At 35.2% G+C, this 26062-nt stretch overlaps 2 protein-coding genes across 2 annotated transcripts; both read left to right on the forward strand.

Moving 5' to 3' along the window:
- The first annotated feature begins 241 nt into the window (after window positions 1-241).
- On the forward strand, window positions 242-5333 carry LOC132149761 (uncharacterized). Its single transcript, XM_059559164.1, has 4 exons — window positions 242-369; window positions 3268-3328; window positions 3415-4799; window positions 5303-5333. The coding sequence occupies exons 3-4, from the start codon at window positions 3535-3537 to the stop codon at window positions 5331-5333; spliced, it is 1296 nt and encodes a 431-aa protein (XP_059415147.1). The 5' UTR covers window positions 242-369; window positions 3268-3328; window positions 3415-3534.
- A 1858-nt stretch (window positions 5334-7191) lies between these two features.
- Window positions 7192-19590, forward strand: LOC132149638 (mucolipin-1-like). The gene is made up of 13 exons (XM_059559034.1): window positions 7192-7361; window positions 8189-8439; window positions 9023-9190; window positions 9415-9571; window positions 10859-10940; window positions 11220-11316; window positions 11694-11793; window positions 11884-11990; window positions 13203-13352; window positions 13464-13565; window positions 14429-14551; window positions 17248-17454; window positions 18413-19590. The coding sequence occupies exons 1-13, from the start codon at window positions 7319-7321 to the stop codon at window positions 18542-18544; spliced, it is 1719 nt and encodes a 572-aa protein (XP_059415017.1). The 5' UTR covers window positions 7192-7318; the 3' UTR covers window positions 18545-19590.
- Window positions 19591-26062: the final 6472 nt, after the last annotated feature.

Below are 26062 nucleotides of genomic sequence, written 5' to 3' on the forward strand. Positions count from 1 at the left end.
AAAAAGACGACATTTTAAAGTCAAAACCTCAAACTTTTAGCGCGTCAGCTAAATGAATAGATGTTATTATGTTATGTTATTAGTTCCTTGTGTTTTGCCTCCAGCTATAGCGGTGACGTCAAAGCGATGTAGGCGATTAAGGGGTCTATTGTGAGTAGGACTATTTCTTCCACATCTCATCCAATGACTCTTTTGCTAGTAACAAAACGTCGTTTTAAAGCTGGGTACGAGGCTTGAGTCGTTGATAGCATTCTAATGCAGTTATTAATGAAGTGCATTTCAATTCCACAGATTTCTCTGGATCGTTTACTGGGCCCTATACCGAAGTTCACAAGATTTTCTATGTATTTCAACTAGAAGACAAGCAAGGTAAGGACTTTAATTCAGTTCTGTTATGGAATAAAACTGCTTTTCTCTAATACACTTTTTATATATAAAATCTATGGCTTAATAGCTTCACGTGGAATATTGTTTACAATTTTAAAAAATGTATGCTCTGCTACAAAAAATTTATTCTCTCTTCTATGTTTTGGTTTCCAAAAAATTATTTGATTTTAAATTTAAAAATAAACAAGAGCATATAAGCAATACAATATGTAAAAGAAAACATGAAACTACACACTGCTGTCCAAAACAATATTCATAGAGGCACACTGGTGAAATTATGAGATTAAAATTTATGATTGTTTAGTTCCATTATCCTTCTATGAAGAAAAACTGTTTGTAACTCTCAACAGGAAATTACATTTAACTCAAACCTCTCCCACACTCCCCCTACTGTTACATTTCAGACCAGACAGTGTGTTGTCCAAGGACCTGAACAGGCATTTTGAGTAGCAGGGGCTTAAGTGGAAAAAGGACACTTCTTATACATTATATATATATATAGAAGACTCTTGAAGAAGAGTCTTTATAGCCTATATGAAAATAAATGGAATTATTTAATTTTTATACATTTTAAGAGTTGTGCATATTGTACAACCCGAATTCCGGAAAAGTTGGGACGTTTTTTAAATTTTAATAAAATGAAAACTAAAAGACTTTCAAATCACATGAGCCAATATTTTATTCACAATAGAACATAGATAACATAGCAAATGTTTAAACTGAGAAAGTTTACAATTTTATGCACAAAATGAGCTCATTTCAATTTTGATTTCTGCTACAGGTCTCAAAATAGTTGGGACGGGGCATGTTTACCATGGTGTAGCATCTCCTTTTCTTTTCAAAACAGTTTGAAGACGTCTGGGCATTGAGGCTATGAGTTGCTGGAGTTTTGCTGTTGGAATTTGGTCCCATTCTTGCCTTATATAGATTTCCAGCTGCTGAAGAGTTCGTGGTCGTCTTTGACGTATTTTTCGTTTAATGATGCGCCAAATGTTCTCTATAGGTGAAAGATCTGGACTGCAGGTAGGCCAGGTTAGCACCCGGACTCTTCTACGACGAAGCCATGCTGTTGTTATAGCTGCAGTATGTGGTTTTGCATTGTCCTGCTGAAATAAACAAGGCCTTCCCTGAAATAGATGTTGTTTGGAGGGAAGCATATGTTGCTCTAAAACCTTTATATACCTTTCAGCATTCACAGAGCCTTCCAAATCATGCAAGCTGCCCATACCGTATGCACTTATGCACCCCCATACCATCAGAGATGCTGGCTTTTGAACTGAACGCTGATAACATGCTGGAAGGTCTCCCTCCTCTTTAGCCCGGAGGACACGGCGTCCGTGATTTCCAACAAGAATGTCAAATTTGGACTCGTCTGACCATAAAACACTATTCCACTTTGAAATAGTCCATTTTAAATGAGCCTTGGCCCACAGGACACGACGGCGCTTCTGGACCATGTTCACATATGGCTTCCTTTTTGCATGATAGAGCTTTAGTTGGCATCTGCTGATGGCACGGCGGATTGTGTTTACCGACAGTGGTTTCTGAAAGTATTCCTGGGCCCATTTAGTAATGTCATTGACACAATCATGCCGATGAGTGATGCAGTGTCGTCTGAGAGCCCGAAGACCACGGGCATCCAATAAAGGTCTCCGGCCTTGTCCCTTACACACAGAGATTTCTCCAGTTTCTCTGAATCTTTTGATGATGTTATGCACTGTAGATGATGAGATTTGCAAAGCCTTTGCAATTTGACGTTGAGGAACATTGTTTTTAAAGTTTTCCACAATTTTTTTACGCAGTATTTCACAGATTGGAGAGCATCTGCCCATCTTTACTTCTGAGAGACTCTGCTTCTCTAAGACAAAGCTTTTATAGCTAATCATGTTACAGACCTGATATCAATTAACTTAATTAATCACTAGATGTTCTCCCAGCTGAATCTTTTCAAAACTGCTTGCTTTTTTAGCCATTTGTTGCCCCCGTGCCAACTTTTTTGAGACCTGTAGCAGGCATTAAATTTTAAATGAGCTAATTAAGTGGATAAAAGTGTAAAATTTCTCAGTTTAAACATTTGCTACGTTATCTATGTTCTATTGTGAATAAAATATTGGCTCATGTGATTTGAAATTCCTTTAGTTTTCATTTTATTAAAATTTAAAAAACGTCCCAACTTTTCCGGAATTCGGGTTGTATGAGCCAAAAAGTAAAGTCTTTTGTCTTAAAGGAGTCATATGATGCTGCTAAAAATAACATTATTTAGTGTATTTGGTGTAATGAAATGTGTTTATGTGGTTTAAGTAAAACAAAACAAAAAACACATTATTTTCCACATACTGTACATCTTTGTTTCTTCTCTATGCCCCGCCTTCTGAAACGCGTCGATTTGTACAAGGCTCATCGGTCTGAAAAGAGAGGTGTGCTGTGATTGGCCAGTTACCCAGTGCGTTGTGATTGGCTGAATACCTCAAGCATGTGTGATCTGAGAAATGACAAGCAACAAACGGCTGGAGTGAGTGGTGACGGACTGGATCAGCTCTAGGCATGACATGGCAACAGAGAGAATAAAAGTCAAGCCTTCTTTCTTTGTGTGAACATCTTGGTGGCATTATGCAAATTTTCCCACATAGTGACATAGAGATGTGGGGGCCGTTTCGGGGGGCGTGGACGAGCCTTAACTTTTATAAAGAATATCTCTTTTGACTTGAGACTTTAGTCTTTGAAACTTTACAGATCTTCTTTATGCTCCAAGAGCTTGTAACACTCTGAAGAGAAAGGAAAAATTGAAGTCGCATCATATGACCCCTTTAATAAAAGTTTTGAAGTTGTTTTGTTTGAAAATAACATTATAAAATGTGTGTGTGTGTGTGTGTGTTGTAGAACAGAGGTGAAGTCCTATCAGAGCAGTAGCAGTTCCTGACAGATCACACAATCTGCTGATGTGAGTATCTTTTTGTTTCTAACACCTGTTCTAAGAATTCTATTGTTGAAGTCCTGAAAATAAGGATTTTTTTTTCTTCCTCCCAGAAGTGTAGACATTATATTAGCCAAGAAGAAGAGAAGATCCTTTATTGAAGACGTTGGAAAAGTAATATCAGATTGCTTCATATCTTAACTTTGCTTTTAAGACACTCTTATTGCACCAAAATGAAAGTTCTACAAAATCAACCTGATGAAAATGTTAAAACCACTCTTGAGAAAGGGGGGAGAAACCCACCAAATGAAACTTTAGATAACATATTTAATAAATTGTTAGTGTATATTGGAGGGTCTCCTCACTTAAATAAAACAAATACAAATATTGAGAAGAAATATGACATTAAAAGGGAGCATGACGATTGCTGGCCAGAGGATGATATCAAACGAGCTTGGGGAAAAACGCAAAGAATGGATAAAACCTCATTAAAAAGAAAACGCTGGTCTCTTGCGATAATGTTGCAGGTGATAAAAAGAAGACAGAATTTCAATGAATCTAAAGGAAAAGAGGCACAGTCTGATCAGAGCAATGTTGAAAATGTATCACTGACTTGTGTAGAGAGTGTGGATGGCACACCTGACCCAATGAAAGACACTTTAAGACACAAAGGGTCAGTACCAAAAAATCTACTTCAAAGTGGCAATGAAAAAGCACATGAAACACAAATAAAAGAATGCTCAAACAAACCTAATTCTCAAAATACCTACATACGTATCCCACTCTCAGTCATGTTTAAAAATGAATCAACCTCTCAGGGAAGGGGGAAAAGTGAAGGAAAAAACAGACCTACCTATAAATTAATCGACAGTATTCCTTTCCTTAGAGAAGTAAGGAAAAAGAAGTCTTACGTTATGTTATACAACAGTCAAACCAGGAATGCTACATGGGTGTATGAGATATTGAACAAAAGTACTTTAGCCGGTACTCAATCTCGTAAAGCGGATTTAAAATTTAAAGATGAACCATTTGAGACACTTTACGAAGCAGCTAACATAGAAGAATGTGATGAAAGTAACTATGAACAGGGTCATCTTGCCTCTGCTGCCAATCACAAATGGTGTCAGGAAGCCTATGAGGACACTTTTTTTCTCAGCAACATAGCACCACAGGTTCCTTATTTAAACCAAAACTTATGGAAACAGTTGGAGAATTATTGTCAAGCGAAAATAAACAATTCAGAGAATATCCGTAATGTCCATGTGTATTCTGGACCAATTTACCCACAAAGTGATAAAAGAAAAAAGGCAGAGAAATTGAAGAGTTGGAGAAAGAAAATAGTACCTTCTCACTTCTTTAAGGTGATAATTATCGAGCATGAAAATGGGACGGTAGAGCTGGAATGCTATAGGATGCCCAATGAGGAACCAGCCAAAGACAAACAATCAAAAGACGGAGACGAACAATCAAAAGACAAAAACAAACAATCAAAAGACAAAAAAAACAATCAACAGACAAAAAAAAACAATCAACAGACAAAAAAAAAACAATCAACAGACAAAAACAAACAATCAACAGACAAAAACGATCAAGACAAAAATGTGCTAGATGTGCTAGTAAAATACATTGTGCCAATTAAACAGATTGAATTTGAATCCGGGCTGACGTTCACAGAAAGCAGCTGCACTGAGGGAGAGATAGACATTACAAGGAAAGTGAAATTGGTGGAGGGAAATGGAAATGAAGGGTCATGTAGTGCTGAGATTAAGGTCACAATATGTACCCCACTTTCTAATCACAATGATTTTGTCTACATCTGACATGTGTACAGTGATTTACTGCATTATCAAATGACACTGAAACACAGCGAGATGTCTGATTTACTCTTACGAGTGTGTTTAGATCACAGACTGACCAAGAGGCAATGTGCCTTTGAGCTTGAAATGATCTCACTAGTGCTTAATAACCCCATATGTGCTAATATGATAATGCTTTCTCAAGATGTGGAAAACCATTTGAACTGAAGCCTTAGGCTTAAATGCTTACAATTAGTTTTGAGGAGAAATATATAATTATGCTTATGTATTTCTTTCTTTCTTCACAAAACTACATTTTGCATTATTATTGTTGTTATTAGTTATATAAATGGATGATATAGTTCAGAAAAGCAGTCAGCAACAAACTCTCCAATATTGTGTAAAATCATCTCATGTTTAAATATTATAAGGTTTTTGATGTGATGTACAGTGTTACTTTGGGGGCTCTGTTAAAGAAACTAAAATATAATGTAGTTTCACATTTTTCAGTTACTACATAACTCCTATTCTATTATTATTATTATTTTATATTTTTGATGACTTTTCTATTGTTCTGGAAGACTAAATGAGTAGGTGTTTCTAAATATGTATCTTAATGAACTAACATTTAATAAATCCATGTTTTGATATTTGCTCATGTTTACATCATATTTTGTTGTCTACTCTCTGATTCTGAATTGTAATTGTTTAATGGATGTGAACACCTTCATATTAAACTATGTACTGGAACAAAAGATCAGCAAAAATAAAACTAAAATGTTAATAAACTGAATCAAGACACTTTGTGTTTTAATGCCATTTATTTGTTGATGTGTTTAAAGCTCACAGAGTTTCTCCAGGGTCTTTCATGATCAAATCTTTGTCTAAATGATTTCTTCACATGCTGAAGTCACAGTGATAAACCCATCTGCTTATGATGCTGTTTCAGTGTTTGGAGACGAGGCAGCTCTTACAAAGACCCCAAACCAGTTTCTGTCTCTCCATCTGTTCAGCATCATCCTGCAAGTCAACGGAAATAAATGCATGTAATAGTCTGCCATGAGCACATGCATGCATTACTCATCTGAAATCTAGAAGCAGCTCTAATGAAACGCTGGACTGGAGAGAATGAAACTGTGGCAGGATCTGAAGCATCTCAGCTCTCCTGAGGACAGAGAGAAGAGAACAGAGACCCTGCTGCACTGTAGCACACATCCTACACCCTACAATACACGACAAGCAATTCAGGGCTCTAGTTGTGTGCACATTCAAAATCAGTCTGGGCTTCACATGGTTAAACAGAAGGCCAGTGTGAAGATATTATGACATTCAAAAGAAATCAAAGTGAGATTTTCAAAATACAAGATCATTTTCAAAGATCCAGGCTTTCATTATAAATTAATAAAGTCATTTTCTCACACATACAATGATACCTTGATACAATGATGGCCTTGAAATAGCATAAGACCCAACATTTCTCCGCAATGCTTCAGGATCGACCAATATACTTCCAAGGTGAACATTATTAATAAAACAACCTGAATATCTTAAATAAATCTATTTTATTGAGAAACCCCAACGTTCCCCATGTCTCCAGTCGCGCTGTGCCACGAAATGAAACACCTGCTGACGTTCGGAGAGAGAGACGTGCGTATAAAAGCGTGGCTCATTAATATTAATTACGCAACGTGACGTTCACCTAGTATGACGAATTATTCCTATTTAAATGTCCCCTGCAAAATCTAGTAAGTAAGACACAGTTCTATCTGTCTCCTGAAATATCGCTGTCTCATATTTTAGAGCAGTCAATGCAATTTGGGAAAGAAATCAATAAAATCTGTACGTGTGTGAAAATATTTTTCTCAGTACCTGTAACACATTACAGTTACATTAAAACTGTTTATGAATGCTTTCAAGATAAAATGCAACGATTTTATATTAAATGTCTATTTTAATAAAGACACATTGCGATAGTTCCATATGCATATACAGCATGATGCATGCTGTGTGCTTGCAAAGACCTCACGCATGTCTCGAAAGGGCCGCTGCGGGACTTTTATTTTGACAGTGCCTGTGCTCAGAGCGCATGACGTCAGTGTTGTGTTCTGCTTGTGCTGCAGCGATGCGCCTCATCCGCGTCCGTTATTATTTCATAAACACATCGATCATATTGTTATGATATATCTACCAATATCTGCTTTTGCTTACCGATGGTCGTAATATGGCGAGCTCTTTCACCAGAGCTTCACCTCAAGGGGCCACAGGTTTGATATTATATTATCAATCTGCGTTATTTTCTTTACATCTCAATAAAATGACTGAAACTGAGTGTTTTTAAATATTTATGGTTGAGGTTTAATTATCCGGTTAATCCTATGTAACTATCCTGATTGTCCAAACATAATCCGAACATTTAACATTTAATAAACCTATTCAGTAATCGCATCACGTTTATTATAATAATAATGCGTAATAATGCCATAGTTAATGCTGATAGAAAGTAAATATCCATGTAAATCCTTTAATTAAAAATATAATTTATTATTCTAGATGTATCACTCATTCTTTAAATATTTGTAGTGCTGGCAAGCGATTAATCGCATCCAAAACAAAAATTTTTTTTGTTTACATAATATATGTGTGTGTAATGTGTTTATTGTGTATATATACTGTAAACACACACACATGCATGCATATACTTAAGAAAAAAAATGTTTTGGTTTATATATAAAATATTAATATTTATATACAATGTAAATTATATATGAATATAAATATATATAAATGTAAATATGGATTTAAATATGTGAATTATTTAAACAATAAATATAAACAGTACACACAAAAACTTTTATTCTGGATGCGATTTATTGTGATTAATTGTTTGACAGTATACATTTTTAATTATATCTCCATGGTTACAATAGTTTTGTCAAAATACCGTAGTAAGACTACATGTGTTAACTGTTAATAGGGCAAAAACGAGTCACCATTGTGATTTTTCAGGTTGTAAACAATAGTATTCAAACCTCCGGCCCAGATGTTTAACCACTAATTGACCCTCCTGGTTCATCTGTGTGTGTCTCTTCAGAGACAGAGCGTCTGCTGTCCCCTGTGGTGGGATATGGCTCCGGCGACCTGAACGGCGGGGGTCACGCCAGCCCTCCCAAACTGGACATGAGTGTGTCAGGCTCACGTCTGCGGGCCGAGGAAGAGGAGGAGGCCCTGAGGAGGAAGCTGAAGTACTTCTTCATGAGCCCGTGTGATAAATACCACGCTAAAGGCCGCAAACCCTTCAAACTCGCCCTTCAGCTACTCAAGATCATCATAGTCACTGTACAGGTGCATTAAACCACTGAGATCAGCCATGATTTTTATTACATTATTCCTCATTTAGCACACATCCAAAGTGACATGCTCCTCCAAAATAATGCTTTATTACTGTAAAACGCTGATATGATAATACTTGATTGCTTTCAAACAGTGAAAGAGTCTTTCAGTGTTGAGGTCAACCGATATGTGTTTTTTAGAGACTATACCGATTACTACAGATCAAGCAGACCGATAACTGATATTTTGAACCGATATGTGTAAAAATGTTACATAATTTTATCGGTTAATCGGTTTTGAAACTGACAGATACCGATAACCATAAAAACTATAATATCGGCCAGGCCGATTAACGGTCGACCCCTATTTCAGAGACATTTACTGACATTTTAACACTATGTTTTACTGTAGAAAAATTACTATTGTTGCAGCATTTCTAAAATGATATCGGTAACTGAAAACTGGCTGGTCCAAGATGACTGCAGTATCACTTAGCGTAATAGATAAACACCTGCATCTTTAAATGCACACGATAAATGTTTTCACTCTGGCCTGTGCATGAATTAATGGCTCTGTGCGTCTCTGTCTGTGTCAGCTGGTGTTGTTCGGTCTCAGTAATCAGATGGTGGTGGCGTTTAAGGAGGAGAACACAGACTCCTTCAAGCATCTGTTCCTCAGAGACTATGTGGATGATTCGGAGAAGCCGCTGTGCATCCACACACAGAGAGACGTTTATGATCACATCCAGTACGCCATAGAGCAGGTACGGACCCACAGAAAAGATTTTCTCATGAGTTGGGTAAGAAGTAGTCCGAATACATTACCTAACATGCTTAATCTAATAGACTACATTTCAAGCTACAATTACTGACATGTATTTTGTAATCAGTAATGGACTACAATTTGTAAGGAGTCTAGCCGGTGGTGTGTAGACTGCAGAACTAGTTCACCCGTCTCTCTCTCTCTGTGTTTCTGTCTATCTGTCAGTATCTGGCTCTGCCGCAGACGTCGGTCGGCAGGTACGCGTATGTTCGAGGTTCGGCTCTGAACGACAGCGCCCTCTATCTGTGCCAGCACTACTACAGGAAGGGCACTATCGACCCGGTTAATGACACGTTTGACATCGACCCTCATGTCGTCACTGGTGGGCAGGAAATCCTTTTCTGTATATCACTAGAAACTATAGCTCTGTCATGCTGTCTGCGGTTTACACATCTTTAGTTTGACATTAGCATGTTATCAGGATATCCACACAAAACTCTGAGCATATAAATATGCAAGACACAGATATTGGGAAAATAGTACATTATTAATTATATTTAACCATTTTGGTTAATGCATTTCATTATTGGATGGAATATAGGTTTATTTATTAAAGTGGGCAAAAACGTATTGCATTACATTTGCATTCAGATCTAGCTCACTGCAAATAATGATTCGCTTAGTATTTTTGTCTTGACAAAAATATCTTTAAAAAAAAATCTGTCACAGTGGAGTAAGAAAAATAAACTTAATTCAAAAGGAACATTTTCCCCCTTTATTTTATTATGTAATATTTTATTTATTATTATAATTTGTAATATTTTTCTTACCAATGTTTGTTGTTTTTAAGTATAAACACTTAATTTTTTATAACATATTAAGTCTTTAGAATTTATCAAAATTGATACATATGCCTAAAACAAGAAAAAAATATGTATTATTTAAAAATTGTTATTAATATTCATAATTTCTTTATTATAAATTATTTATAATAAGTTTTTGTTTTCTGAAAAATATAATTTTGCATCTATAGTAAATGTATCTTCTTTTTAGTAAGACTTTATATAATTATAATGGAAAACACAACAAAAATACTATGAAAATGCTAAGTAAAATAATTTCTGCAGTGCTCCATTCCTGTATGCAGTGATGGAGGACAGTCATTTTGCTTTGAAATACGTAACAATACAGTTGTAAAGTTGGTCACAACTTCCGTTTCATGCCAACATTAGCATGTCTTTTTATCACCATTTCTCTAGACTAGTGCACCTTCTCGATTCAATTAAACTGGATTTCGGGAGTCTTCTCCACAAAGGATACATGTAATGCTGCTTTATAATCATCTGTAATAACTATAATCAAGCCAATCCATCTAAGAGAGCAGAATAAATATGCTGGAATAGTGTTGATTGGCAGTGATTCCCACAGATGCTCCCTAAGAAGTCGTCTCACTAGGGTTCAGAGCAGATGTTTCCTGAACAGACAGGAGTTGTTGTTTTTTTCTGTTCAACAAACTGAAACTGATGTTCGAAAGATTCTAAATTCCATGGATCCTCTGTTCTGATTCCACTGTTGCCTGGCAACACAAAGCTGCTGTCCGTTTGAATTGAGCTGCTTTCAGTCAGAGAGCTTTCATTTTGCACGTTTCTGTGTGTGTGTGTTGGTTTAGACTGCCTCGGAGTAAATCCACCTCCAGACTCCTCGAGTCCATCACAAAACCACGACAGGAACTTCACCCTCAACTTCCAAAAGTGAGACACAAACACGTGTTAATATAACAATCTACAGTAAACGAGGACATACTAAACACTACTGCTTACATATGAAATATGATAATTACTTTTTAATCCGTTGTTTTTAACTTAAAATCATCCCTAAAAAGAAGGTTTCGCTTAATTTTGGGGCAATTCTTTTTGCTGGAGTAACTTTCTCTCAGTAACACTCTCAATCCCTGATCTGTGCAAATGTGACACTTTTTGCCTAACCGTTGCTCGAGTTCCTCTCTTTCCCGTCTTTCTGTCTCTCCTCAGGTTGATTAATGTGACTATCCAGTTCCAGCTGAAGGCGATAAACATCCAGACGATTATCAATAATGAGATTCCCGACTGCTACACCTTCTCCATCACTGTACGCACAGATTTCACTGCACGCTAAACTCAGTTTACAGAATCCAATAACATTTCACAAAATTATATTATATTGTCATTCAAAAGTTTGGAATCTTTACAATTTGGAATGATTTTGGAAGAAGTCTCTTCTGCTCAACAAGCATGTATTTATTTTTCCAACTGTGAGATATTATTCTAATCTAAAATAACTGTTTCTGTGTAAATATAAATTAAAATGTAATTTATTCCTGTGATCAAAATTGTATTTTCAGCATCATTCCTCCAGTCTTCAGTGTCAGTGAATAATTTCTGATTGTTATCAATGATGAAAACAGTTGTGTGTTCTTTTTAAACACATAAATGTAGATTTTCAGGAATGTGGCACATGTGTTTCAGATCCTGTTTGATAATAAGGCTCACAGTGGTAAAGTGAAGCTGAGTTTGCTCAACGAGGCGTTTATTAAAGAGTGCAGAGACCCCAATGTTTCAGGACACGGTGAGACGACACTGGACACTCATGTCTGTCTGTCTGCGGTCCCGCTGAAGCTGAACCCGTCTCTCTCTCTGTGTGTGTGTGTGTGTCCAGCGGACAGTTATGTGCGCGTGGCGTTCGATGTGATGGTGGCGGTGGTCTGCGCTCTGTCTCTGGTGTTGTGTGGACGCTCCATCCTCAGAGGAATCATCCTGCAGCACGTAAGTGTCATTTCCACAATGCAGAAAGCACGGATGGAATCCAAACATTCAGTTTACTGTGTAATTTGGAATGTTCAATTCAATTCAATTCAAGTTTATTTGTATAGCGCTTTTTACGATACAAATCATTCCAAAGCAACTTTACAGAAAATTATGTTTCTACAATATTTAGTAGTAGCTTATAAGTGGTGAGTGTCTGTTTATGTGCATATGACAGAAATATTCTGAAAAATTAATATAAGACGTAGTCAACCTGACGATGAACATTATTAACAGCAATTATTATATGATGCAGTCACACTTGTAGCAATATTTGTTAATATTATATGTTGTTTCAGGGTTAGCATCATCTTAAGAAATGTTACAGAATTTGGGAAATTTTGAATGAATAAATCAAAAACGGGTTGTACACTTAATAGAGATATCGACCAGTGTCTTGTCTTGAAATGTATTACTCCTACTATACAGTAGAATGTACATCAATGCTTAGTGTTAAGCATTAGTAATGCAATAATACTTATAATAGAAAAAATAATACAATTATTTTGAAAACTGAATTATGTAATACAATTTACACATTTCATTCACATTTTAACAAATTAACAGAGATTAATTAAATTGGGGGGGGGTACATTTCATAGTGCTCTATTACTGTAAAAGATAATGTAAAAGATAATGATAATAATAATGTAAAAAAAATATTTTTCTTTACATAAATTAATTTGATAAGACATTTTTATTATAAAATTTGGTTAAAAAAAGACAATAAATAAAATGGAATAATCCAGATTTCACAGAGCTGTAAATATTTTTTTGTTTCTGTTTTTATTTATTTAAGTGACTTGTTAAATTGTAGAAGTTTCATGATTTTGGTAAATAATAAGACATGATTTTTAAATTACTAAAATTTAATTTATCCATTAAAATGTCCAGAAAAATAAAAAAGAAATACCAGAATTTGGGAAAAATAAAATGCCCTAAAAATAAACTATTAATATTTTTTTAGTGTACAAGTTTCATTATTTCATGATTTGCTTTTTGATGACTGTAATTTAACTGTTAAAATGGAGAGCAGAAAAATAGAAAAATATATAATCAAGTGAAATTAAAATGGAATTTGGAAAAGAATAAAACAGAATTTGGGGAAAATTGGGATTTCATAGGTCCCTAGCTGTTAGAAATACTGAATTCAGTATTCATCTGTGTTGGCAGGAGTTTGTGTGTTATTTCCGTCGGTCTTTGGGCCGGTCGCTGAGCTTGGGCGAGCGTCTGGAGTTCATCAACGGCTGGTATCTGCTGCTCATCATCAGCGACATTCTCACTATCATCGCCTCCTTCATCAAGATCGCCATCGAGACCAAGGTAACGCACACACACACACACACACACACACACACGTACCCTGGAGTGCTGAAGCTCTCGCTGCGCTTGAGAAATGCTGTGAGCTGATTGGTGCTTGTGTTGGTGCCGCAGAACCTGTCGTCGTATGACGTCTGCAGTATTTTGATGGGAACCTCCACTCTGCTGGTGTGGGTCGGCGTGATACGATACTTCAGCTTCTTTCAGAAATACAACGTGAGCCATAATTGGTTATTCCTCTGAAATTGGTTGTTTATTTTGTGTGAACATTTTATTCCATTTCACCTGTCACATTTCACCCCAAAATTGAGAGGAAAATATTTTATACATTTTGTATAAAGAAAATAGACATATAAAGATTTAAATTGTAGTAACAGGTGAATTTGAATCAGTGTTATTTTAGTATCTTTGATATTATTATTATTAATTAATTATAGTTTTTATTATCATATTGTCTTTTTTAGTTTTAGTAATTATGTTGTGTGTGTTTTGACATTTCTATTAGCTTTTTATTTTAGTTTTGATTTAGTTATTTTAGTACTAAATGAACTAAATAAAAATGAGAAATGTTTTAGTTTTAGTTAACTATAATAAATCAACAATTTTACCCTTACAGTGCAAAAACAAAGCATTCTAGTTTCTGTAATCTGTCCGAATGTTTTGCTTTTTGTAGTTCTTGTTGATGACCTTACTGAAATACAGTCATTTTTCTGCTGTATTATTATTATTTATATTCAAATAGGAAAAATCAACTTCAGCACAACAAATATAACTGTGATGTTACCTGGAATTGTAGTCAACAAACTATTTATTTATTTAATCATGTCTTGTTAATTAAATAAAAAACTTATGTATTATGTAATTTAATTGGCAATGTAAAAACACTTTAAACACTTTTTTTGAATGAATGAATGAATGAATGAATCAGTCAGTTCATAAATTTTTCTTCAGTTTTTGTCTTGAAATACAGACAGGCTTTGTGAGATTCATATTTCCTCTTTCTTTAGTTTTGTTTCTTTAACAAATATGACTAGGAATATTACAAAGACTATGATGTGAATCATCTGTTTTGATCTCAGATTCTGATTGTGACTCTACGAGCCGCGTTTCCAAACGTGATCCGGTTCTGCTGCTGTGCTGCTGCCATTTACATGGGCTACTGTTTCTGCGGCTGGATTGTACTGGGACCCTACCACGCTAAAGTATGATATACTTCAGTATATTACCACGCTAAAGTATGATATACTTCAGTATATTACCACGCAAAAGTATGATATATGTCAGTATATTACCACGCTAAAGTATGATATACTTCAGTATATTACCACGCTAAAGTATTATATACTTCAGTATATTACCACGCTAAAGTATGATATACTTCAGTATATTACCACGCTAAAGTATGATATACTTCAGTATATTACCACGCTAAAGTATGATATACTTCAGTATATTACCACGCTAAAGTATGATATACTTCAGTATATTACCACGCAAAAGTATGATATATGTCAGTATATTACCACGCTAAAGTATGATATACTTCAGTATATTAACACGCTAAAGTATGATATACTTCAGTATATTACCACGCTAAAGTATGATATACTTCAGTATATTACCACGCAAAAGTATGATATATGTCAGTATATTACCACGCTAAAGTATGATATACTTCAGTATATTAACACGCTAAAGTATGATATTCTTCAGTATATTACCACGCTAAAGTATGATATACTTCAGTATATTACCACGCTAAAGTATGATATACTTCAGTATATTACCACGTTAAAGTATGATATACTTCAGTATATTACCACGCTAAAGTATGATATACTTCAGTATATTACCACGCTAAAGTATGATATACGTCAGTATATTACCACGCTAAAGTATGATATACGTCAATATACAACCACGCTAAAGTATGATATACTTCAGTATATTACCACGCTAAAGTATGATATACTTCAGTATATTTCCACGCTAAAGTATGATATACTTCAGTATATTACCACGCTAAAGTATGATATACGTTAGTATACAACCACGCTAAAGTATGATATACTTCAGTATATTACCACGCTAAAGTATGATATACGTCAGTATATTACCACGCTAAAGTATGATATACTTCAGTATATTACCACGCTAAAGTATGATATACGTCAGTATACAACCACGCTAAAGTATGATATACTTCAGTATATTACCACGCTAAAGTATGATATACGTCAGTATATTACCACGCTAAAGTATGATATACTTCAGTATATTACCACGCTAAAGTATGATATACTTCAGTATATTACCACGCTAAAGTATGATATACGTCAGTATATAACCACGCTAAAGTATGATATATTCAGTATATTACCACGCTAAAGTATAATATACGTCAGTATATTACCCCGCTACAGTATGATATACTTCAGTAAATTACCACGCTAAAGTATGATATACTTCAGTATATTACCACGCTAAAGTATGATATACTTCAGTATATTACCACGCTAAAGTATGATATACTTCAGTATATTACCACGCTAAAGTATGATATACTTCAGTATATTACCACGCTAAAGTATGATATACTTCAGTATATTACCACGCTAAAGTATGATATACGTCAGTATATTACCACGCTAAAGTATGATATACTTCAGTATATTACCATGCTAAAGTATGATATACTTCAGTATATTACCACGCTAAAGTATGATATACGTCAGTATACAACCACGCTAAAGTATGATATACTTCAGTATATTACCACGCTAAAGTATGATATACTTCAGTATATTACCACGCTAAACTATGATATACTTCAGTATATTACCATGCTAAAGTATGATATACGTCAGTATACAACCACGCTAAAGTATGATATACTTCAGTATATTACCACACTAAAGTATGATATACGTCAGTATATAACCACGCATAAGTATGATATACTTCAGTATATTACCACGCTAAAGTATGATATACTTCAGTATATTACCACGCTAAACTATGATATACTTCAGTATATTACCACGCTAAAGTATGATATACTTCAGTAAATTACCACGCTAAAGTATGATATACTTCAGTATATTACCACGCTAAAGTATGATATACTTCAGTATATTACCACGCTAAAGTATGATATACGTCAGTATATTACCACGCTAAAGTATGATATACTTTAGTATATTACCACGCTAAAGTATAATATACTTCAGTATATTACCACGCTAAAGTATGATATACGTCAGTATACAACCACGCTAAAGTATGATATACTTCGGTATATTACCACGCTAAAGTATGATATACTTCAGTATATTACCACGCTAAACTATGATATACTTCAGTATATTACCATGCTAAAGTATGATATACGTCAGTATACAACCACGCTAAAGTATGATATACTTCAGTATATTACCACACTAAAGTATGATATACGTCAGTATATAACCACGCTAAAGTATGATATACTTCAGTATATTACCACGCTAAAGTATGATATACTTCAGTATATTACCACGCTAAAGTATGATATACGTCAGTATATTACCCCGCTAAAGTATGATATACTTCAGTAAATTACCGTATATTGGAATTCAGCATTCCAGACAGGGGTGGGAAGATCATTCCACCAGCCAGGAATGGTGAAGGAGAATGTTCTGGAGATTGATTTTGAGTAATTTAATGGTACCACGAGGAGATAAAGAGAGGTGTAACATGGGCTCTTTTCACTTTTTTTGTCTGTAGCTCAAAATTAGCCTGTGTGCATTCACATTCATTTTGCCAGCACGGATCACAAATTACCAGGCTACAATCCGAAGAGTTTCTTTACTAGCCATATGCTGACATGTCCATGTCTTGTGACCTCTGTCTCTCTCAGTTCCGCTCTCTCTCTACGGTGTCGGAGTGTCTGTTTTCTCTCATTAATGGAGACGACATGTTTGCCACGTTCTCGGAGGTGGAGCAGAGCGGGACGCTGGTGTGGGTGTTCAGTCAGCTCTATCTCTACAGCTTCATCTCGCTCTTCATCTACATGGTTCTGTCGCTCTTCATCGCACTCATCACCGGAGCCTACGACAGCATCACTGTGAGTCCAGAGCAGTGCTGTCATCGTTGACTCAAAAATAAAAATAAAATCTTTTACATTAATTGAAATAAAACTGTTAACTGAGATAAAATAAAACAAGTAGTAAATATTTACAATTTTCTTTTTGTTTGTTAAAGTTTTACTTAGACTGAAATTAAACTTAAATTAAATAGTCATTTAAATAATAGATGAACAATTAATAGATTCTGACTTTTATCACACTTAGAGATAAAAACTGTATATGCAAACTATGAGAGCAAGAGAAAATATTAACATTGCGAGATATTAACTCAAAATTCTAAGAAAATTTTTAGATATAATTTCGCAATTGCAAGAAAAAAAGTCTGAACTGTGAGATAAAAAGTTGCAATTACCTTTTTTAATAACTTAGATGTAAACTGAATTCAGTGAGGGAAAAAATAATCATTAAATGTTACATTTTTGAGATTTAAACTCATCACTCAGAAAAGTTTTGAAATGTTAACTCATAATTCTAAGGTGGAAAAAAAAATCTGAATTGCAAGATATAAACTGAGATGGAAAGTTGGATTTTGCAATTCTGACTTTGTTCTTGTTGTTGCCAGAAACTTGAAATTGCGAGATACAAACTTTCTGAGAAGAGTCTGAATAGTGAGACATAAACATGCAATTGTGAGAAAACAGTTAGAATTTTAGTTTTTTATTAAGTAGCGAAATAAAAAAAAGAATTGCCAGATGTAAACTCAGAATAGTTTATATCTTGCAATTCTGAGATTTTCTTAAAATTATCTTTTAAATTTTTTTTATTTTATGATGGAAACAGGCTTCTGTGTGATTTTTAGACAGCATATCTAGCTAAAAAACGAAACATTTAAAACCCCTGTCAGATTTGTAAACATCATGGTTTTCTCTCTGTATGTGTGTGTGTGTGTCTGTGTGTGTGTGTGTGTGTGTGTGTGTGTGTGTGTTTTGTGTTCAGCAACAAACCCAGGACGTCCCACAGGTGTCTGAACTGCACCGGTTCATCGCCCAATGCACCGACACACCGACCTCTGGAAACTTCCACAGCCCCGAGCCGTCGACCTGCTCGCTCTTCTGCTGCTTCAACTAGAGAGACTGGGTTTGTGAAGGGGATTCTGGGTAAAGCTTTGTTTCTCAGGCACAAGGGAGAGGAAGGGACGTGCACTTCTTTGTGTGTTTGTTTGCAGGTAAAGCTGTTGCAGCTGCACTGATAGAGCCGATCTCAGCATGTAGCGTTTATACACGTTATAATTAATGAGCTGAATGTGTTTTGCATATTCATGAGCATCTTGGCTTAGTGATCAGGACTTGATGCACTAGACCAGCTAAAGGGAACTGCTCCCTCTAGAGGCGTGGAGGAGTTAAAGCACACACAATAACAGAAAAACATTACACTTCAGGTGAATCTCCTCGAATCTCCCTGTGCAGGTGACATTTCTCCTCAAAAATTTAGAAATTATTTTTTGCTTAAAGAAAACAAAGCATTTTTTATTAACATTATGATGTTTAGCATCTTATTTTAGGTTGAAATATGACCTGCACATTTTCTTTTAGTGAGTTTAGTGAGTTACAGCACACAAACACAGATGAAAACACACTTTTCCAGCATTATATTTCAGGGGCTTTACTTGAATCTCGCAACAAAATGTCCAGGTCACATTTCATCCTAAAATAAATAAATTGCTTAAAGAAAATGAATCCTGTTTTAGCAACATTATGATGTTTTGCTTTTTGAGATTATTTTCATGACAGTTATAAAGGTTTTTGATTTTCTTTCGTGGTTATCATCTAGTTTGTGTTACTGTAGTACAGTAATGTCTACTGGAATTGTTCTTCAGTTTAAATCTGCATACATTTTAAATGCTGATTCAGCAAATACATGAAATATAAACATAAAACAGAATAGGTTTTGTGGTCTTATATGCAAAACAATTTAATGTTGTTTCTGATTTATTTTAGGTTGATATATGATTTGCACATTTTCAGGCAATATTTAACCCTAAAATCGAAGGCAAAAAAAAATGAATGATATTTTGCTTGAAGAAAAGTAAGGAGGACCCTTAAAAAGTTTTGCTTTGTGAGATTATTTTCATGACAATTAAATATTTGGATTGTAATTAATACTACTGTATTACAGTTAAAAAAAAACATTTTTAATTACTTTTAAGATTCAGACTGAAAGTTTAATAATTCCCCGACATATAGAAAATGCGTTTGTCATCAAAATAATGTCACAATTGAACAAATATTAATTCTAATATATAATAAAAATACTGCAACAAAAATAGGTTTTGTTTTCTCATATGCAAAAATATTTCTTGTTTTTCATTTATTTTGAAATAAGACCTGCACATTTTCTTGACTGAATTCATGAGATTTGCCTGAATATTTTTATTCCATTCATATGCATTCATACTGTGTATTTTATAATTGTATTCTTGTATCTCTTTTTTAGAGAATACTCCTTGTCTACAGTATATTATATATCGCTTAGGTTTTTTTAGACATTAATATTAATGTGGACGGTGTATCGTACTTGTCCCTGGTGCATTTGCTCCTTTCAGAGCCGTCTCACACACACACACACACACACACACACTGATGTTTGAGAAGCCTCGGGTGTCTTGAGAGTTTTTCTCTGCATATTGACACAGGGCTCAGTCCATCAGGGAGTTACAGAGATGCTTTGAGTGTTTTCTGTGTGTTTTTGCTCCATAGCAAGCTGATATCTGTCTATTAATGATTACTAGCTATTTAGAAACCATCACCATGAGGGACCCGACACCAGCTGATTACTGGATGTTATTTATGAGCTTTCTCTGTACTATATTTATGATGTTAGTCGTGGACTTTCAGTTTAATATCAGATCTGTTCATGCGTGACTTCATCTAGTGCTCTGGGACAGAGAGAATCTGATTAGATTTGGTGTTTTTGTGGTGGTTTTACTCTGATGTAATTGTTTCTTCCCCAGAATGCCTTTTTGGTGTAGTGTCATACTGCCGGGGATTTTGGGGATGTTTTAAAGAGGTGTGGGATTTAAAGTACTTGACATACTGTTTATCTTAATATTTTCCTTTGTGTCTAACTGTAAGCTGAGATGCATTTGGTTTGTTCATTTGTGTCATAAGTGGCATTATTTGTTTTTTACCAAAGGGGATATTTTATTTAATTTTTTTAAAAAGGCATCGTTTTGCACATATTTTAAGTGATTATTCTGAATGTGTATCTGTCGTTTTGTGTACAAAACAGAGTTGCTTTGCATTAAAATGGTTGATATGTATGCTCTCTTATTTTAACACAAATCTCAGCGCTAAAAGTCACAAATGAAATCCATCTGTGAATGTCAACATCAAACATCCTCTCTCTGTTTTCTCGACTGAATCACTGAAGATTTTTCTGAGCCCTTTATTCTTCATCTATTAGAATTTTTGTATTTCCTGAAATGCAACGGTATATTAATATCAAAAAATATTTCTCTAAACAAAAATAGTAATAAAATAGTGGTGATAATTTAAAAAATGCAGAGCATTCTTCAGAATTTCTCCTTCTGTATTCCTCTGAAGAATGAAAGATATATAAAACGTTATGATTGTAACTAAAAAATATCATTTTTGATTCGATTTTCACAATTTTGAGGAACAGTGTAATGCATGTTTCAGAGAAAACTTCAATAATAACATTTCCAAGGGCATTTCAAGACTTCCTCATAAATGCAGGGTTTCAAAGATTCTGGGAATTCTGTTTTTTCAAAGACAGAAAACAGTTGTTGACGTGTTTAAATTAAAATAAGAAAAACAAAAAGATTTTAAGTTGGCTTAGCTTATTTTAAAACTTCTTTTGACTTCTTTTAAATAAATGTAATTTCAAGAGCTATAGCATCTCTTGTACATCTTGCATCTTTCTGTTTTTATAATCCTGAGTTTAAATGCACAGTCCTGATTTAGTTATTTTTTTCAGAGTTCAGATCTCGCAAATCTTACTTTTTCCTTCTCATTAATAAATTTACATCTCGTAATTCTGATGACTTTTTCTCTGAATTTTTCCCTCTGATTTTTTTATTTGCATCTCCCAACTTTGACTTTTTTCTAGCAATTCTGAGTTTACATCTTGCAATCCTAAGACCCCCCCCCCCCACCTCAATGAGTTTGCATCTCTTTGGAAAAAAAAAAAAAACCTTGCAATTGTAAGATTTAAACATGCAATTCTGAGAAAAAGGTCTGAATTGTGAGATTACATTTTTTTATGTTCTTACTGGACCTGATTGAAACACTGATCTAGTTAAAGTGCATGCACGGACTCTGATTGTCCTGTAGATGGCTCAGTAAACATCATGAGATGTGTCTCTGCTGCGCTTGATTCACTAATGTCTGGAAAGAGAAAAGAGACTACATTTGGAGGAGGAGTTGTGAATCTAGAGCCACACTACTGAAGAAAACAGACACAATAAAAATGACATTGATAAATGAAAGCTGGCGAGCCATTCGAATGCCTCTACGCTTGAGTCACAATACAAGTGCCAGGAACACACATCTACAATTCAAATAGAAACATCAACTCAAGAACATCAGTATTTGGCATTTGAGAAGATGAGCTCACCTTAAATGACATTGGAGATGCTGTGGATGAGTGATGTGATCAGATGTGTCCGTCCTCTTCTCTTAACGCTCACATGCATTACTCAGTGCAGGACGGAGCCACAGGAAGCACAATCGACCATCAGATGGACTGATAGACTGAAGACTGCAGCCCAAGGGACACAAGAGAGCTCACTTCCTCCGTGTCCAGTGTTAAAGGTGGCCTCGCACCTGTCAGTCTGTCACCTGGGGCCTGAATATTTCATGTATACGCTGTTGTGTTCCAGGCGTTTAGCTGTGCTCATGATATGTAGAGCGATATCGGGGAGGCTTTTAAAGGCAGGTGAAGGATCTTGACAAACATGGACCAAAAAGTGAGAAGAGTGAAAAAAAAAAAACAATCCAGTTTTCTCAGTATTCACACAGTGCTAGGTCCTAAAAAGAGTGAAAGTGGTTTGAGTGAGAATGCATTAATAACTTTTGTCTATTTTATACTTCCAGGAGTTGAATTTGCTGACCTGAGAGCACAAGAAGCGCCTGCATTACGAGAGAAAGTGCCACACGTCACTTCAGGACATGAAATCTGTTCATTTTTAATCATTTCATGAGCACGTTTTACTGTTCACAGAGATCTCCACGTCATTCCTATAGGACGTATAGTAATTATATTTGACAAAATTCATGAGGTGAAAAATTAAGTATGTAAACTTTGTAAGACTTCTTTGATTATGGGGCATGTTTTATTGTAATTAAATGAAATTAGGCATTGGACATTTTATAGCTAATACATTTGGTATATTAAGATTTCCCCTAGAAAATAAAAACATTTTAAAATAAATATATTATTATATATATTATTTTAATAATATTACATTTTATTTTAAATAATAAATGACAATTTCGGTGTACCTACGTATAAATACACAAGTTAATCATTAAACTGGCTAAAGTCCAGTTACTCACTCAGATAAAGAGTAGTGAAAGCTCATTAAAACAAGGAATATAAAATAATGTTTTCCTTTGTATTTACAGTACATAAGCCTTCTCAGAAATTAATTGTATCAAATGTACTGAGACATCATAATGTAATTAACGCAGCGGTATCATGTAATTTAATCATTTTATTTCCGTGCTGTTTGGAGGCTGTTTCGGGCGTGACGCGTGCACGAGCGTGTGCTTCATTAGCGTGCACAAGCTGAATGTTAATCAGGTGCAGTGTCGGTATGTTCCTGTCTCCAGGGTAACCGCGCTCCCGCGCGCGTGTGCCAACCTGTTTTATACAGTCCATGGTGCCAACTCATCGGTGTGTGCACGCGCAGAAACGCTGAACGCGGGATTTGCATGCGCTGACATCTCCACCCGTGCAGAAGAGGCTGTGGGTTGTGTGTGTGTGTGTGTGTGTGCATGAATGCCGACACATTCACCTGGGTGCTTGCTTTGAGCGTGTTTCTGGTGTTTCACAGAGTGCTTTGAACCTTACCTGTGCCCAGCTTGGTTCAAGAAGTATTTTATTGTCATCTTCTCAGTAATTCAATTTCAATTCAAGTTTATTTGTATAGCGCTTTTTACAATACAAATCGTTACAAAGCAACTTTACAGAAAATTATGTTTCTACAATATTTAGTAGTGGCTAGTAGTTTGTGCACGTTTGACAGGATTTTAGAAAAAATAAAAAAAAATAATAATAATACAAGACGTAGTCAGCTAGACCATGAACTATCAATATAATTAATTAATAGTAATTATATGATGCAGTCACACATGTAGCAATAATTGTTAGTTCTGTTTGTTGATTCAGGGTAAGCATCATCTGGGGTCCTCTGAGGGTCAGCATCATCTCTTCTCAGGTGTTCTGGATCCAGACTGGAGCTTGTGTAAATCCCGTGGCAAAACATAGAAACAAAATAGAGACATCATTAGCATAGCTGCTGATCCAACAAAGTAAAATTAGTTTAACCCAAGCTAAAGAATAAAAATGCAGATGCAACTACACTCACAATTTAAGAGATACATTATTCGAATGCTTGGCGAAAGAGATGCGTTTTTAATCTAGATTTAAACAGAGCGAGTGTGTCTGAACCCCGAACATTATCAGGAAGGCTATTCCAGAGTTTGGGAGCCAAATGTGAAAAAGCTCTACCTCCTTTAGTGGACTTTGTTATCCTAGGAACTACCAAAAGTCCAGCGTTTTGTGACCTTAGGGTGCGTGATGGGTTGTAGTGTGGTAGAAGGCTAGTTAGGTACGCAGGAGCTAAACCATTTAGGGCCTTATAGGTAAGTAATGATAATTTGTAACTGATACGGAACTTAATAGGTAGCCAGTGCAGAGACTGTAAAATTGGGGTAATATGATCATATTTTCTTGACCTGGTAAGGACTCTAGCTGCTGCATTTTGGACTACCTGTAGCTTGTTTATTGAAGAACCAGGACAACCACCTAGAAGTGCATTACAATAGTCCAGTCTAGAGGTCATGAATGCATGAACTAGCTTTTCTGCATCAGAAACAGACAACATGTTTCGTAGCTTGGCAATGTTTCTAAGATGGAAGAATGCAGTTTTTGTAACATTGGAAATATGATTTTCAAAAGACAATTTGCTGTCTAATATAACACCCAGATTTTTGACTGTAGAGGAAGTAACAGTACATCCGTCTAGTTGCAGATTGTAATCTACAAGATTCTGTGTGGTGTTTTTTGGTCCAATAATTAATATCTCTGTCTTATCCGAATTTAATTGGAGAAAATTATTGGTCATCCAATCTTTTACATTTTTAACACACTCTGTTAGCTTAGATAATTGGGAAGTTTCATCTGGTCTCGTTGAGATATATAGCTGAGTATCATCAGCATAACAGTGGAAGCTAATTCCGTATTTTCTAATAATATTAGCAAGGGGCAACATGTATATTGAAAATAGAAGGGGACCTAGGACGGATCCTTGTGGCACTCCATATTTTACTGATGATAAATGAGATGACACCCCATTTAAATAAACAAAATGGTAGCGATCGGACAGGTAGGATCTAAACCATCTTAGAGCCTGCCCTTGAATACCTGTATAGTTTTGTAATCGATCTATGAGTATGTCATGATCTATGGTGTCGAACGCTGCACTAAGATCAAGTAAGACTAGAAATGAGATGCAGCCTTGATCTGACGCAAGGAGCAGGTCATTTGTAATTTTAACAAGTGCAGTTTCTGTGCTATGGTGGGGCCTAAAACCTGACTGAAATTCTTCATACAGATCATTTTTATGCAGGAAGGTGCTCAATTGAGCAGACACAACTTTTTCCAAAATTTTAGACATAAATGGAAGATTTGAAATAGGCCTATAATTTGCCAGTACACTAGGATCTAGTTTTGGTTTCTTAATAAGAGGCTTGATAACCGCCAGCTTGAATGGTTTTGGGACGTGACCTAAAGATAACGATGAGTTAATAATATTGAGAAGCGGTTCTTCGGCTACAGGTAACAGCTCTTTTAGTAATTTAGTGGGTACAGGATCTAATAAACATGTTGTTGGTTTAGATACAGTGATAAGTTTATTTAGCTCTTCCTGTCCTATATTTGTAAAGCACTGCAGTTTATCTTTGGGTGCGATGGATGAAACTGAAGTGTTAGACGCTTTAGAATCTACATTCTATTGTATTTCTAATGTTATCTATTTTATCAGTGAAGAAATTCATAAAGTCATTACTATTTAACGTTGGTGGAATATTTGAATCAGGTGGCGTCTGGTAATTTGTTAATTTAGCCACTGTGCTAAATAAAAACCTTGGATTGTTTTGGTTATTTTCAATGAGTTTGTGGATATGCTCTGCCCTAGCAGTTTTTAGAGCCTGTCTATAGCTGGACATACTGTTTTTCCATGCAATTCTAAAAACTTCCAAGTTAGTTTTTCTCCATTTGCGTTCAAGACTACGAGTTACTTTCTTGAGAGAGTGAGTATTACTGTTATACCATGGCACAGTACGTTTTTCTCTAACCTTTTTCAATTTGATGGGGGCAACAGCTTCTAATGTATTAGAGAAA

The sequence above is a fragment of the Carassius carassius genome, chromosome 9, assembly GCF_963082965.1.
Source record: "Carassius carassius chromosome 9, fCarCar2.1, whole genome shotgun sequence".
NCBI classification, from domain to species: domain Eukaryota; kingdom Metazoa; phylum Chordata; class Actinopteri; order Cypriniformes; family Cyprinidae; genus Carassius; species Carassius carassius.